The 17,625-nt window shown below is 43.3% G+C and overlaps 1 protein-coding gene across 1 annotated transcript; it reads left to right on the top strand.

Moving 5' to 3' along the window:
* Positions 1 to 7,938: 7,938 nt before the first annotated feature.
* On the top strand, positions 7,939 to 15,505 carry LOC127653542 (butyrophilin subfamily 1 member A1-like). Its single transcript, XM_052140243.1, has 9 exons — positions 7,939 to 8,090; positions 8,187 to 8,243; positions 10,038 to 10,400; positions 12,682 to 12,975; positions 13,091 to 13,195; positions 13,285 to 13,305; positions 13,439 to 13,480; positions 14,723 to 14,764; positions 14,862 to 15,505. The coding sequence occupies exons 2-9, from the start codon at positions 8,189 to 8,191 to the stop codon at positions 15,503 to 15,505; spliced, it is 1,566 nt and encodes a 521-aa protein (XP_051996203.1). The 5' UTR covers positions 7,939 to 8,090; positions 8,187 to 8,188.
* Positions 15,506 to 17,625: the final 2,120 nt, after the last annotated feature.

Consider the following 17,625-nt stretch of genomic DNA (forward strand, 5'->3'; position numbering starts at 1 on the left):
TCATTGGCTGAATGGACACTCAGTGTCTCTCTTTCATAGTTCTGCTTTTGAAACTGGTTCAGACAGCAGTTGTGCATTTACAGCAGCTTGCCCACATTTCTCGAAGTCTTCATTCTGCATACAGTAAATCTGCTCCCCTGTTTATTATGCCCGGGACATGTGTGTAACTACACGTGCACTGCTCCACACAATTCATTTTTGTGCTAGGATGTGCAGTCATATCGAGTGTGTACCTCCTAATATATACTGAATCTATATGCCAATTAGCCACAGAAAGTGGGCAAAACATTAGTGAAGTTTCGCCCATTGTACAAAGGCACCTCTGTTTGTTCCAGGCAGGCAGCATGACCCCATCCCAACCCTAATCCTAAACATATGGAGCCTGTAATGCTGAGCAGCCTGCCAGGAATAACCTGAGGCACCCGACTCCCTTCTCACGAAGGCTCAGGAAGGGGAACAATCTATATATACCTGAAAGTGATAATGTATCTGTTGGCACGTGACGCAGTCATGTGATCTCGCCAACCAAAACAATCAAGATGGCGGCCCTTGTTATACTTGATCCTCACTTTGATAGCGTTGTTCAATAATAAATGTCACTTTGTACAACCATCACATTGCGTTCCTTCAAAGGCGAAGGGAAGTTTACTCAGGATTGGTGTCCGGCGATGAACACGAGGACAATTGCAACAGGGATTTCCCGCATGCGCAGTGACATGATTTAAGTTTTCATATGTTTCAGTGCAACTTTGAACTGATAAAGTCTAACTCAGATTACCGCTCTGTACAATTGTGCTGAAGAATATCATCTCTGAATGCTGTCCTGAGATGCGGGTTGGCGCCGTTATGGCAGCACGAGGGGGACCTCGGAATTAGAGTTGTGATGGGCTAATGGTTGAGGGTCTGATGTGCTAGCCTAAAATGTGCATGTTTCATCATTATATGTGTCCAGGGAAACTTTACCTGTAAATATGAAATATATTTAGTCACTTTAGATGGGTCCTTTTTCTGAAAATTGTTTATTAAACACCAGATGCACTGAACGACTTCTACACTTGGTTTGAGGTGCAGAATGATGTATCTGCTCCTCTTCCCAATGACCAGGTGCTATGCCTTACCACGGCTGATGTGAGGAAAACTCTGTAGAGTCAACCCACGGAAGGCAGCTGGACCAGACAACATTACTGGCAGAGTGTCCAGAGGATGTGCAGACCAGCTGGCAGATGTTCTTAATGACATCTTCAACATCTCTCTGAGCAGTGCCGTTGTTCCAACATGCTTCAAGGCCGTGTTCCCGAACATTGACGGCTTCTCTTTGGAGATCATCAAGAGCACCAAATTCCTTGACCTGGCGGAGAACCTCACCTGGTCCCTCAACACCAGCTCCATAACCAAGAAAGCCCAGCAGCGTCTCTACTTTCTGTGAAGGTTGAGAAAAGCTCATCTCTACCTGAATGTATTGTATTGGTGACCCTTTCTCAATCTCCAGTATTAGCGGATGAATTTGTGCTTATGCATAAGAATGTATTTTCAATGGCGCATACTGGAAAAAACTTCTTCTGTTAAATCACAGCAGGATATAAGCAGGATAGCAGAAAGCTGAACGAAACCTGTGAGTGTTTTTATTGTCATAAGACAGGTCACGTGATAGCACATTAAAGCGCAGATCGCAACAGAATCGGCAACAGAAAGGTGTTGCGCTGGTAAATACTGTCTCTGAATGCTTGAGTTCTAGGAGATTGAAGAGAAACTAGATTCCACATTTCACTTTCAGGTAAAACAAGAGGCGGTTTTGTTACTCATGATACTCATAAGTGCTTAAATGAGTTATCGTTATGATCAATTTGACCAATTAAAAATGGTTATTCCTTCTACAAACCGTCTGATTGATTGAAGTTATTTCCATCTTCTGAATCAGCAGATAGCACATGTATACATCCCTGAGGTGTCTGTTCTGGATCTTTTTATCTGGAAATCACAATCTAATTTACATCTGCTAACTCGGGAAGGAATTTCTCTATACTTACAAAAAAAATTGTGTGTTGGTACTATCATTGAGTTTTTTGTTTGTTAGCATCCAAAGTACATTTTCATATTGCAGGAGGAAACGTCTAGGTTACTATTGTAACCTCCGTTCCCTGATGGAGGGAACGAGACATTGTGTCGAATGAAGCAATGCTAGGGGTCTTTCTTGAAGGCCTCGGTTACCTCTGAACTTGAGAAAAGGCCAATGAGAAATTGCCAGACAGAATTTTCATGACCCTCCCCCAGACATACGTTTATAAAAGGAGGGAATCGCGCATCTGTCCATTCAGATTTGGCACTGAGGAGCCGAGAATAAGGTTCGGCCATTACAGTGGCTTGGCCAGCGTTGTGGCTTGGGGGGACACGACGTCTCATTTCCTCCATCAGGGAACGGAGGTTAAAATAGTAACCTAGATGTACCCTGTCTGTCGCTCACTCGACGTTGTGTAATCCGTGAAGGCCAACCCTGTGGAGCACCTATTCCAGTACAGAGTAGTTAGTACTCGTAGTGGTCTGGTCGTGAATTCCTCCACTGAATTTACTCCGCTAAATTGTTGCCCAGCCCGCCACTCTGTAGATGTGTGCTAGGGAGGTGCCGTTGGCCAATACCCATGAGGATGCCACACTTCTCGTCAAGTGTGCTCGGACCCGCAAGGGGGCAGGCATGGCCTGGGTCTGATAGGCCAAGGCGATGGCGTCGACGACCCAGTGGGCAAGCTTCTGTTTGGAGACAGCGTTCCCTTTCCGCTGTTCACCAAAACAGACAAAGAGCTGCTCAGAACATCTAAAGCTCTGCATGTCGCCCACATAGGTATGCAAAGCACGCACCGGACACAGCAATGAAAAGGCTGGGTCTGACAGCAGATGATGTGGAACAAAAAATCGTCCCTGCCTCCTCCCGGGGCAGCGCTTGCAGGTACACTACCTAGTCCCTGAAGGGGGTCGTAGGAACCTTGGGCACGTAGCCCAGTCGTGGTCTTAGGATGACATGGGCGTCTGCTGGACCGAAATCCAGGCAAGTGTCACTGACAGAGAACGCTTGCAGGTCCACAGGAGAGGACCACAGAGAGATACCATGAGGGGAACAGGCATGGCCTGGGAGGGTTCAGTCTCCGGGCGCCTCTAAGGAACCTGATGATAATGTCATGCTTCCATAAGGACTTAACCGTCCACTGCGTCGTGGTGAGCCGATATAGCGGCAGCATAAACATTCATGGTAGAGGGGGGGACAGCCTCTTTCTGCAGAAAGGAGAGCACTGACACAACTGTGCATCTCTGCGGGTCTTCAGATCGGGAAGTACACCAATTCGCGAACAAGTGCCACTTCAGGGCATAAAGTTGCCTGGTAAAGGGAGCTCTGGCTTGGTTGATCATGTCTACAACAGCAGGTGGTAGACCACTTAGATCTTCTGCATCGCGTTTAGGGGCCAGAGGTCTGGGCGCAGATGCCAGAGGGTGCCCCGTCCCTGAGAAAGAAGGTCCTTCCTCAGTGGAATTCGCCAGGGAGGGGCTGTCTCCAGGAGCGTGAGATCTGAGAACCATGTCTGCGTGGGTCAATAGGGGTCACTAGAGTGACTTGTTCCTTATCCTCCCTGACCTTTCACAGCACCCGTGCAAGTAGACTCACTGGGGGAAATGTGTACTTGCGCAGACCCCGGGGCTAGCTGTGTCCTGAGGGGAGCCTCTGCTAGGGAGTACCAGAGTGGGCAGTGGGAGGTCTCTTGGGAAGCGAAGAGGTCTACCTGTGCTTTGGCGAACCGCTTCCATATCAGCTGGACCACCTGTGGGTGGAGCCTCCACTCTCCACTGAGCGTGCCCTCTCACAACAGCACCTCTGCTGCCGTGATGAGGTTGCCCGGGATATGAGTCGCTGCTGACTTCAAAGGAGGAGATGGCGGGCGAGTTGCGACATGTGATGAGAGGCGATTTATGTATGCTATCATAATGGTGCTGTCTGAACAGATCAAGAAGTGCTTGCCCCGAAGTAGCGGGAGAAACCTCCACAGGGCAAGAATTACAGCCAGCAACTCTAGGCAGTTGATGTGCCAACCCAGCCGGGGCTCTGTCCAGGAGCTGGTGGCTGCATGCCCGTTGCACACGGCACCCCAACCCCATTTGGACGTGTCTTTGGTGACCAGAACTTGTTGGTGAGGTCGCTGTCATTGAGACTGAGTCTAACTACATGCTGAGAAAAGAGATGCTCTGAACCGGGAGCATTCGTGGGTCCGGAGGCAAGGGATCTGGATCCAAGGTGCCAGGACTGCCGATGTTTGGCGCCTCGTTGCCATGAGAACGGCATATGTGGGCCAAATGACCCAGGGAATGAGGAAATAGCTCTTTTAATGAGAATGAAGGCAAAGGAAATAAACGTAAATTAAGATTCTCCTCCCGGCCCTCCACCATGGGATGGAGTGGTCTGTTTACCAGCTCTGGAGCAAACGTCTTGTTCCCTGGGTCGTCCGTCTCAGGAACGCTCGGGAGCCTTCTGGGTCCTCAAGGACGGCCGAGAGACAGGGGGCGTGCGCTCGACGCTGAGGCTGAGAGCTGGGCCCAGGTTGAGGCGGAGCTGCCTGATGTTTGGAAGCCGCAGGGGGATGCCCTCAGCAAGCAGACGGAGCACAGTTCGTGCTGGAACACCGGTGAAGCATGATATGAGATATGGCCTCCGTCTGTTTCTTCACCACCGAAAACTGCTGGGCAAATTCGTTGATGGTGTGGCTGAATAGGCCAAGCTGGGAGATGGGGGCATTGAGAAACCAGGCTTTGTCGACCTCCCGCACCTCGACCAGGTTCAAACACAGGTGACGTTCCTGCAGCACATCGGGGTCAGGAATACTCAAGTGCAGATATTTTAGTGCCTTGACCTGGTGGAGTTGCAGGAGGGCCATGGCATGCAGGGTGGAGGCGGCCTGTCCAGTGGCGCTGTAGGCTTTGGCGGTCAGTGACGACGTCATCCTACAGGCCTTGGAGGGGAGCACCGGGCGATCCCACAAGGTTGCGGTGTTTTCCGGACACAGGTGGATCTCAGCTACTCTGTCCACCTGGGGGAGCTCCGAGTACCCGTGGGCCGGTTGCGGGCAGTGAAAGTTGCCCTCCACGACCTCGTCAGCTCATCATGCACCTCTGGGAAGAAAGGATTCCAGTCCAACCCCACCCTCACGGCGGCCCGGGCAAGCATGTCGGTCATTAGGGAGTCATATATATATTTTAACTCAACTATGCTGTTATTAAAGGACATTTTGTTGAATAAATCGGCAAACTTTCTCATTAAAGAACATATTTTCTCTTGACAACATGAATCTTTAGTAGACCGTATTTTGGTAAGAATGCTTTTTCTACACTTATACAGTAATACAGTTAAAATGTAAACAACTTTACAGAACAACCTTACTTTACAAAAAGAGATGGTGCTCAGTGTCACTAACACAAACACTAAATACTATCAGGGTAACGATCGCATCTGACGTACCTGGGGGTGGGGCCTTGCGGCAGGGGGAGTAGGCGACATCACGTCAGGGAGTGTTGCTTCGACCTGAGGCGGCTGTGCTTGCTATGCGAAACCAGCATAGGACGGGTTAGCAACTGAGGAGGAGGGCCTCTTGGGCCGCCCTCGAGACTCGTCACAACCGGCGGGTAGTAGGTGTGGCACGGCCGGGCATGCGAAGGTGGGGAGGCAGTGTTCGCAGGGCCCTGGCAGCGGATGCTCAGTGTCCGCCGGCCGTGACAATGCCGGTTGTGGACACCGATTATGTGACCAAAGGAGTGAGGAAACCACTCTCTTTTTGAGTACGGCGAACAAAAGAGAAAAGGATTTACCTCCCGGCCCTCCAGCGGGGGATGGAGTGGTCTGGATACCAGCTCCGTAGCGGACGTCTCGCTCCCTGGGCCGTCTGTCTCAGGGGCGCTTAGGAGCCTTCCAGGTCCTCGTGCCGGCTCGAGAGATGTGCTGAATGGCCTCCATCTGCTTCTTCACTGCGGAGAACTGCTGGGCGAAGTCCTCAGCGGTGTCGCTGAAACGTCCAATCTAGGAGATGGTATTTTAAGAAGCTGGCTTTGCTGGCATCCATAATCTCGACCAGATTCAGACACAGGTGGCGTTCCTGGACCACCAAGGTGGACATTGCAACCCGAGTGCTCGCGCTGTGACCTTCGTCGCCCTGAGGGTGAGGTCGGTTGCCGAGCGCAGCTCCTACAGCACATCGGAATCAGGACTACCCACGTGCAGTTCTTTTAGTGCCTTGGCCTGCAGAGACATTATCACTCACACAAACGCTAAACACCATCAGGGTAACGTGTGTGAAATTAAAATAATACAATAAACATGTAGAGACATTATCACTAATGAAATATGATGGGTCATGCAGGGAATTCTGGGAAAGCCTGATTATTGTTTTAACTGTCATTTTAACAATAGTTGTACTTTTTACAGTAATGTACTCTCTTGTTGTCACTCAACCATATACACAAATGCAACAGTGGGTGAAAGTCTCGGGTGCAGTTCCAAGCAACAGCAGTATGACAATTACAATCTTATTTACACCACACAGTTTACACATCTGTTATACAACACAATATACACACAATAATATACAATGTACAGCACACACAAAATAAGGAGATTGTATACAATAAAGATAATATACAGTATACACAAAATGAGAAGACTGTTTACATTACAAAGTAACTGCGATCAAGAGGTCAAAACTCTGATTGCTTGGGGGAAGAAGCTGTCATGAAGTCAGCTGGTGCGGGTCCTCCATCTTGAAAAGAGGTAACGCTAATCACCTTCATGGTGACTTCACAAAATAATAATGATCAACCAGCGACAACAACAACAATAGTCATAAGAAATATAACTATATACATTGTTAAATAATAATTTTTAAAAAATCTACATAAGTTCCCTTGTTTTGACCAATTTATTTTAATTTATTCAAGTGCAGGGGCTTATGGGTATTCCACACAGCTGCAATTTTGTAGTTTATAATTTTGAGTTTGCAGTACTCGAAGCCAAAGTTTAAAGAATGTAAGAGTTATGATTCCAAAATGTGACATTTCAAGTAGTTTATAGAACCACTTAAATATTTTTATTAATGATATCGTTAGGATTTAGAGAGTAATGGGAACTTAATTAAAACTAGTAAGAATAGTACAAACTTCAGCATATCTATTTATTTAAACTGTTAGATTACTATTACTAAAGTATTTTTTTACTCAAATATGCTGTTATTAAAGAACATTTTGTTGAATAAATCGACAGTTTCTCATTAAAGTACGTCTTTTCTGTTGACTACATGATCCAGCTAACAATTCAGAATGTTCTGGAAACATTTCATAATAACGACCAAATTTTAATGGCGCAAAGACAAAAGTATCGTCACATATTATGGAAATATTACACAGTTATTCGCTTCTTTCTTCCGATGAAATCATCAATCGTCCATTGTTGCCATATTTGGTGTGAAACGTCTTTCAGATCGACTGATCTATATCGATAAACGATTAAAGCAATATGAACGATGTGAATTTGATGATTCATTGTTGGACTACAGCGAAATACATTTGACACTTATTTGATTAATATGGACAAGATTCATGTATTTCAGCCTGTAAACAAACGCGTCTGATGTTTTTCCACGGATGTGTCTAGAAGGTAACCCCCTGGCAGCCGAAGTCTCGCGAGAGACTCATTCCCTGTTACTAATGTTAGGTTTAGGGTTCGATATACTCGTAGGGTTCAGGTATAGGGTGCAAGAGTAGGGTTTCTGTAGGATTATAAATAAATAAACAAATGTGTAAAACACAAAAAACACAATGTGTGAACGTTCAATGTGGCTCTCGCGAGACTTTAGGTAACTGTGGGGTTACCTTCTAGACAAGACCTTTCTCCAAGGTCTGTAGAATTGGAAAGTGAAAGCAAATGAGTAAATCACAGCGCGTTTCATTCTCCGAGATCGGGTTTAATCTTTCAGATATTACTGTATTACAGTATTTAATGTGTTACTGCTGAGATCATCACATTAAACAGGATATTTGAATTGATAAAGGACATCTCTTTGTCTGCAGTGAGTTTGTTTACTGAATTATATCTTATAGTGCATCTGTTTCTGGAAAAATCCCACATAATTCTTGTTATTTGAGTATTCTTGGTATTTTCACAGGTATGATATCGGTTATAATTGGCGGGTTTCTGCTGATTCTCCTCATAGATGCTTCTGGTAAGAATAAACATTACAGAAACACGTTTGTCGGGATTTTACGAGTTATTAAATATAGAATTAAAACATCATTATGATTATTATAGAATAACTGAAATATGTCTACTTGCTGTGTGTTTACATTTCTGCACCAGATAATCTATGGATTATGTTTTCTATATATTTATATATTTATATATATATATTGTAAAGTGGGACATTTGTAATGTTACACACCTACAATAAACTATTACAGGATCATAAATTTCAGGTCTAAAGTGCAAAGAATATAATTACCGTAATTCACCCTGGAGTATTCAATCCTGAGAAGTGTTTGTAATATGTAGAAATATCATGTTTAGAATCAGTATAGTGAAATGACTCATGTACAGTAGTGAAATACAGTTAAAGTCAGAAGTTTACATACACTTTAACCAAATACATTAAAGTCTTTCTCAATTCCTGACATGTAATTATAGAAACATTCTCTGTGTTAGATCAGTTCGGATCACAACTTTATTTTAATCATGTGAAATGTCAGAATAATAGTAGAGAATTATTTATTTCAGCTTTATTATCACATTCCCAGTGGGTCAGAAGTTTACACACACTTTGTTAGTATTTGGTGAGCATTGCCTTTAAATTGTTTAACTTGGGTGAAATGTTTTGGGAATCCTTCCACAAGCTTCTCTCAATAAGTTGCTGGAATTTTGTCCCATTCCTGCAGACAGAACTGCTGTAACTGAGTCAGGTTTGTAGTCCTCTTTAATCACACACGCTTCTTCAGTTCTGCCCACAAATCTTCTATCGGATTGAGGTCAGGAGTTTGTGATGCCGCTCCAATACCTTGACCTTGTTGTCCTGAAGCCATTTTTCACCCTTTTTCCTCCAAACATAACGCTGGTCATTATGGCCAAACAGTTCAATGTTGTTTCATCAGACCAGAGGACATTTCTCCAAAAGTCAGATATTTGTCCCCATGTGCACTTGCAAACTGTATTCTGGCTTGTTTATAGTGGTTTTGGAGCAGCGGCTTCTTCCTTGCTGAGCCTTTCAGGTGATGTCCATATAGGACTGGTTTTGCTGTGGATCTAGATACTCGTCCACCTGTTTCCTCCAGCATCTTCACAAGGTCCTTTGCTGTTGTTCTGGGATTGATTTGCACTTTTCACACAAACTACGTTCATCTCTAGGAGACAGAATGAGTCTTGACATCATTTTCTGGAATTTTCCAACCCGCTTAAAGGCACAGTTAACTTAGTGTGTGTAAATTTCTGACCCACTGGAATTGTGATATAGTCAATTAAAAGTGAAACAATCGGTCTGTAAACCATTGTTGGAAAAACCCCCATGCCATGCACAAATTAGATGCCAAAACTTCCCAATGCACTCTATGTCCTTGTGGTGGCGTAGTGACTTGTCTCAATCCGGGTGGTGGAGGACGAATCTCAGTTGCCTCCGTGTCTGAGACCGTCAATCTGCGCATCTGATCACGTGACTTGTTGAGTGTGTGTGGAGACTTCACGCAACTCTCCACGGCATCCACGCACAACTCACCACACGCCCCACCGAGAGCGAGAACCACATTATAGCGATCACGATGAGGTTACCCCATGTGACTCTACCCTCCCTAGCAACCGGGACAATTGGTTGCTTAGGACACCTGGCTGGAGTCACTCAGCACACCCTGGATTCAAACCCAGACCCCCAAAAATTAGTTTTAATGGCTTCAGCAAAGTGCATGCAAACGTCTGACTTCAACTGTATACTAAGACTAATACAGAATATATAATTGCATCTGTCTCTCTCTGTCAGTGTCGTTGAGTGTTGTGGTACCTGAAGATGAGATAGCGGGTCAGGTGGGATCTACAGTCACTCTCCCCTGCTGGATCTCTCCTCCTCAGAACGCTGAAGCTCTGGAGATTCGCTGGTATCGTCCAAAACACTTCAACACTCCTGTTCTCTTCTATCGTGATGGGAAGATCCAGGACGTCCAGGAGGAACATTACAGGAACCGGAGTTCTCTGGGCCTGCGCTCAGCACAGTCTGGAGGACTGAAGGATGGAGATGTTTCTCTGCAGCTGGACAAACTCACAGTTCAAGATGATGGTGTTTTTCACTGTTATGTGAGCGGAGACAAGACATACGACAGTCAAACTGTATCTCTCAACGTTACTGGTGAGTCAGCGCAAGATATTTTCAGGATTCAGGATATTTCAGAATATTTATTAGTAAATTGTTCACCTAAAAATTATAATTTAATCTTCCTCATGTCATTCCAAACCTGTATAACTTTCTGTCTTCTGGAACACAAAGGAGAAATCTCTCCGAATCTTTATTTAGAAGAATATTGATAAAAGTATCATCATATTAGTCCAGGTGACTGGTCTGCCATATTGAATGTCTACTGAGGTCAAGAGGAATTGTGACAGGTTTGACGTCAATAACGTTACTCGTGATAACTAATTATGTTTATCATCATTTGTCAAATAGGAGTAGAGTATAAAGGGTTAAAATGGTATACTGGTAGAAAAGTGTCAGCGGGTAGTAATTTTAGAGTATCGTCTATATCGTGGTTCTGCAAAACACTGCCGCATGACTGTTGTAAGATCTGCATTTACTGTCATTTATAATCGTTTTAGTGTATGAATATCATGGTATTGTGTCGTGTCTGGTTAGCGTCCGTTTAGGGTCCAAGATCAGCGTTTGATTTATCCTCCATTGCCCCTAAGCTGCCTCACAAATTGGATCGCTTCTCAGCCTTGATTTTTGAGAAACTTTACAAGTCTGCAGCGCAGATGGGGTGGGCTATAAACGTAGTCACTCTGCTTTTAGCCTACATTCCAGAGTTGAAAGAGGATATGTCTGTATCCCTGTTGCAAGGCAATTATGTCAGAGAGCTATAGACAGAACTTTCACTCTTTAAATTTCTGCTATAGTAGAAGTGCCATTGGGACTTTTGTTTATGAGGAAGTTTCAGAGACGGGTGAAATCTCAGAAGTTGAATCCCTCCAGACACCTACATTTAAGAGTGTGTGTATCAGCTCACTGTATCAGGGCGCTGTGCGTCTGGCGAACCAGGAGCTTTCCACAGGAAGGGGTGACTATGGGCGCAATATCAGACTGCAAGGTTGTCACCACCGACACGTTCTCTCAGGGCTGGGGGGCTGTCATGGAAGGACACCCTGTGAATGGTATATGGCAGGGGTCTGCAAGCTAATGGGGCAGTGGTGGCTCAGTGGTTGAGGCTCAGGGTTACTGACCAGAAGTTTGGGGGTTCAAGCCCCAGCACCACCAAGATGCCACTGTTGGGCCCTTGAGCAAGGCACTTAACTCCAGGTTGCTCCGGGGGGATTGTCCCTGTAATAAGTGCACTGTAAGTTGCTTTGGATAAAAGCGTCTGCCAAATGCATAAATGTAAATGTCAAGCTGTGTCACTAGTGCTAAAACGTTAATTTTTTTGTTTTCAAAAATACGAGGCTGTCATGTGTTGATCAGATCAGACAACACAACAGTAGTATACAAACAGCAAATATAAACAGACATGAGGGCACTCACTCAAGACAAAATGTGATTTTCACTATTCAAAGCACCAGAGCGAGCTCCACTAGGTCTCTGTAAGAGATGACATGGAAAAGATTAAAATGGTGTCAGGGAAACCAAATAGTTCCTTTTCTTTCTACAATTCCAGATATTCTCACGTTTCTTCAGGAGATGCTGGATCAGGAAAGAGCATTCTCCACTATTAAGGTTTACCTGGCAGCAATTTCATCTAGTTATTTAGGGCTTAATGACAAGACAGTGGAGTCACATCCTATCGTAAATAGGGCCATGAAAGGCCAATGGAGAAAGCTGATATAAAGATTGTCTTATATACAGTACTGCTGGCCTTGGCCACAATGAGGCATGTCAGTGAACTGCATACACTCGCAGTTAAACCTGCATGTCTCAGATTCACACAAAATTTCTCCAAGGCCAAGTTACGCCCCAACCCAGCGATTGTACCCAAAGTGATTAAACCTGGATATTCAAGCAGAGATGGAAATCCCAGCTTTATACCCTCCTCCTTTGTCAAAACAACGACTTTCTCACTGGATAGTAGAAGTCACTAAATTGGCTTACTCAGTGAAGGGACAGTCATTATCAGGGGGCGTGAACAAGGGGAATGGCTGCTTCTTGGGCTCTATTTAAAGGAATCTCCATGGAGGATGTCTGAGCGGCAACCGATTGGGCCTCCCTGCACACATTTGTGAGGTTCTATAAACTGGATATCATAATACTGTAATGTATGCCATTTTGGCCCAGTGTTAATGATTATATAGGGAAGGGGCGGGGTTTCCTGTTAGGCGTGATTACATAGGGCTTCATGGATGACCACCATATGTCCCCATAGTGAGATGTTTCACTCATCTCCCTCAGAGGACCATGGTTACAACTGAACCCAAAATTCTCCTCTCAGCATTAGGATCCACTCCTGACCTGATTCCAAAGCCGGTATCTGAAGATAAGGTGAACATGAGCTGTAGATCCAGCGGCTGGTTTCCAGAGCCAAACCTCAGGTGGATGTCAGAAGACAGAAAGCTTCTCTCTCCTGGACGAGTGTCTGTCAGTCGTGAAGCAGATGGGATGTTCTCTGTCCAGAGCTGGATGATCATCTCTCCCTCTGAAACTCGACTCATCTCCTGTTTACTGGCACTCAAAACTGGACAACACAGAGAAGCACCTATTTACCTACACCCCAGCATCCCCTCAGGTTACACAACATCACCAGACAGCTCTATTGACTTTCACTTGAGGAAATATAATTGGATTTATACATTTCGCTTCAGAGTTGAAGGAGTTTAAACTCATGTGTTTTTGTCTTTCAGAGGTCACATCAGGTCCATGGAAGGCACTTTTTATCACCTTTCTCATTTGTGCTCTGTTGGGTTTGGCGGCTTTTATCATATACAAATACAGACAGAAATTAACAGGTAGGGTCTGATTTTTAGAGACTTCACAACAGCATTTATTACATAATCAATACTTCATGTGCTTATAGATTTTTGTATCTTTTGTGCAGTGAAGAAGTCAACTGAACAACGTAAGTTATCCACACGTCAAATAAAGTTTATAAATAGTACATATTGACTGATATTTCATACTTCACATTGGAAACATTATGAAAAGAGCATTTTGAGAATCATAATGAAACTGTCATATGTAATGGTCTTTAGCTTGTGAGGATGGAGCAATGGGGAACATGAGAGAAGACAATGGTAGGATGAAACTTCAAGTTGTTTGTTTGAAATAATTGTATATGAAATTGTTCAACATGTAAAAGTATAATGTAGGAGAAACCCAAACTGTATAAATGAAGAGACACAGAAAAGCTTGTGGTAACACACGTTTCAGAAAGTAAATGTAGTGGTGAACATTGATCAGTTCATTCAGGAAGACACACATTGAGTTTACATACAGATTAGGGCTGGGACAACGCGATGACGTCGACGCAAAAAATACATCGACGCAAAATATGCGCGTCGATTCGTCAGACCCAAAACAAAGATGGCGGCGCTGGAGAGTAGTAGCAACACGAGTGGCTCCTCAGACTATCAGAAGTGCAAGGCGGCACGCACTCGTTCCTCTAAAGTATGGGAATTCTTTTACATTAAAGGAAACAATTCCGTGATATGTTCCGTGATTCCGTGATATTTGCAAAATGGAGATGGCCTTCCATTCTAGCATCACGGCAATGCACCAGCACCTGAAGAGGCGCCGCGCACGCGCGCACACACACACAGTATTCTTAAGGTGAAAGGAAAGTGTCAGAGTGTAAGTTGTTATTTGCATGTGAATGAAGATGCTTTTTTTCAGTATGTTCAACATAAATGTTGAATTCTGAATGTTTATTTTCATTATTTATTTTTTGTTGGAAAAGCACTCTCTGTATTAGCTTAAAGCCCTCAAGTTTACATTGGTTACTGTATTCTTTCAATTGCTCTAAAGTATTTTGGGTGACCTTTTTATTTTTGTATTGAATGCTAGACATCAAGTTGTTGTTATTTTAATCTGAAAGAAGCATCAAGGTTTTATTGAATGCTACCTCTGACTAAGAATGCATTACTTTGCACTTGTATAGTCTTTTATTTTGGCATTTTAAGAGCAATAAACATATATTGCAATGTTAAGGAATTCATGTTTTTTCATTCAGATATGTAAATCAACATGTATAAATTGCTATTAGTCAGTTAATGGGGAGATAATCGAATCAAAATCGAATCGGACTGGAAAAATGAATCGTTAGATTAATCGTTTAAAAAATAATCGTTTATCCCAGCCCTAATACAGATATGATATATGAATGCTGAGACTATACAACAGATTCAGTGATCCCATCAATAAAGCTTTGGAAACTCAATTAATAAATGACAAACACTAACCACACGAGTTAAAAATAAGTTATGTTGAGAACTGTATTAATATTAACAGTATTTTCCTCTAAAACATTTTCATTTCAGATGTGTTGAACATCAATATGGAAGATCTGAGAACAGATGCAGGTGTGATATTTCTGTTAATATACTGAATATATTTAATCACACAAATGAGTTTCAGATGAAGAATGATTGTTTTACATGTATTTATGTTTCCTCACAGTTAATATCACTCTCGACCGTGAGACTGCTCATCCAGATCTGATGATTACTAAAGATCTCAAATCAGTGAGAGACACTACAGGATATGTGCAGAAGAACGAGGGATTTCCATATGAATTATGTGTATGTGGAGCAAATAAATTCAGCTCTGGTCGTCATTATTGGGAGGTTGAGTTGGCACGCATTAATGTTCCTCCCAAAGATTACTGGTTAATTGGTGTGCAGAAAGATGGTAATTTTCGTTCAGCAGACAAAAGTCGTTTAACTCCATCAGGTGGTTTCTGGTTCTTGTGTTCAGATGGTAAAAATGGTTTCCACACTAACACTGATCCACAGATAACTCTGTCACTGTCCTCCAGACCTGAACAATTGGGTGTCCTGTTAGATTATGACAACGGTCAACTGTCTTTTTACAACGTTAAACACTTTCAACATCTCCTCACCATCAACACCAAATTCTCTGGAGTACTTGTTCCTCTATTTAATCCAGGTGTAGGAGATACGAGCAGTCTTACAATACTGGATGTTTCAGTCGCATCACCTGATACTAGTCAACAATTACTGGGTAATACAAGCAGTCTTAAAACACAAGATGATTCAGTCGCATCACCTGATTCTAGTCAACCATTACTGGGTAGTTGCTGAGAAGCTTGACTGAATCCACTCACTAATTCTTGAGTATCTACTGAGACGAAACTACAAGTAGAGCAATATACTCAATATTTCAATATTTATATTGTATGTGATATTTCTTGACTATGGGAAACAGGAAGTAAATCACAATCACATAATCGATGGTGAGTGACTCAGAGGATTTCTTATTGATGGTTGGGTTTAGGGTTTTGGCTCTAAAATCGTTGAGTTGCCTTTACTAGTAACACATTTCTGTGTTTTTTCTGTTTTGCTATTACCATTCACACATCGGCACCTAATGCCGGTAAACTCTGACATCATGTGCTGGAAATGTTGTCTTGTTTGAGCGCAGTATTTTGTATCTGAATTCTGATCATGTGTAGTCGTTGATGTTGGGGATGTTTTACATTTATACAGTTGCTCGAGACTCAACAACATCGTATACGACGACTTTAAATAAGAGAGCTAAATTCTGTCGCTAGCATCTGAAGGCGAGATGTACAGTGAACATACATCGCTATGAGGCCTGTGCATTCCCGAAGGAGACCGGCGAGCTGTCGGCAAATTCCTTCATCCGCTCAGCCTGCACACGAGTGTCTATTAAATACAATTAAGCACAATTATTTTCATCAAATCATATTAGTAACGCAACTAACAGCAGAACAGAAATAGTTCATCACTATTCATCTGGTTGTGATTATTGTGATGGGTCACACCAACACTGCTCAGTAGCACCTCTATAGGTACACTGACTCACAGTGACACTGAACGGACGTCAACAACATTAAAATGTGAATAATATTAAACGTACAATAGTACAATTAACATCTATTTATTATTATTACAGTAATGCAGCCCGCGACGTTTTGTGCATTTGACCCACAAATGAAAATGTTTTGACACCCCTGTGGGAGGTAATAATATACACAGTTCAAATCTGCATAAAATCTGTGTATAATTCACCCCGAAACAGGAAGTCACATGTACATAGTGTATCCTCTGGTCTGTATTGTGGCTTTTCCATCTAAAAGATGTCATTTTGTATTCAATTTTAATCATTTCGATTATTTTTTGTATCTTTCCAGTGATAATCTCAAATAAATATCCATATGCCTCTGTATTTATGTATGATTATATCCACACATCGTATTTTCATGGAAAGGTATGTAGAAAATGTCCTATCATAATATGATAAGAGATATTAAACCCTGAGAGATATTAATGATATGTCCTGATAGTGTCCTGAGATATCTCACCGGTCTCTGTAACATCTCTAGACTCTGTAAACAACAAACAAAAATGTGTCAATCATGTTGCTCGTTCTAGTTTTCTAGTTTCAGTGAATTATTGAGGCTTAATGCCATTTTTATGCCATGTTGTTCATAACAGTTGCCAGTTGAGGGCGCTGTTTCACTGATGTTGTTTTTAACCGTTTCTGCACTTGCCGGTCTCAATAAACCTCATTTAGTATCTTTGAAGGGTGGGATTATTTTTTAATTCTACAATAAAATCTTCAATCATAATGTGTCCTTGAACTGAATGAGAAAGGAGAGAAATTATTAATATAGCATGAAATGTTTACTTTGTAATTGAGTTTCATTTTTCAATATGTTTTAAATGTACGTTCATGTTATTTATGAAATATGTGACTAAAACTTGTTCCCCTACTGTCACTCACTCGACGTTGTGTCGATGTAGTTACACTCCAGTGAGACCAGCTCACCTCATAGACAAGTTCTTGATCACTGCATCAGAGAGCACACTGGCGATGTCATACGCCGAGGACTCGACTGGGCTGCCTTCAGGTCTGCCCACCCAGTCTGAGGCCGACGCAGAGCTGACCGCTATGCTTGCCCGGGCTGCTTTCTTCCCATAAGTGCAACCAACAAAGTCGTAGAGGGCAAGTTTTGAGTCCTGAAGCCGACTTCCAGGTGGGGGACAGGGACACAGGGACCTGGTGCTCACGCACCTCAGCTGTATTGGGCTTCAGGTCAACTAGGAGAGGCGGCTTTGGGCCGCAAAATGTGCCCTCCACGACTTCGTTAATTCGATGTGCACTTCTGGGTGGCGCCCCTGAACCCAGGAACCAATCATCTAGCCATCTAGCTTGCGGAGGTGGGGCAAACATGTTT

The sequence above is a fragment of the Xyrauchen texanus genome, chromosome 2, assembly GCF_025860055.1.
Source record: "Xyrauchen texanus isolate HMW12.3.18 chromosome 2, RBS_HiC_50CHRs, whole genome shotgun sequence".
Classification (NCBI taxonomy): Eukaryota; Metazoa; Chordata; class Actinopteri; order Cypriniformes; family Catostomidae; genus Xyrauchen; species Xyrauchen texanus.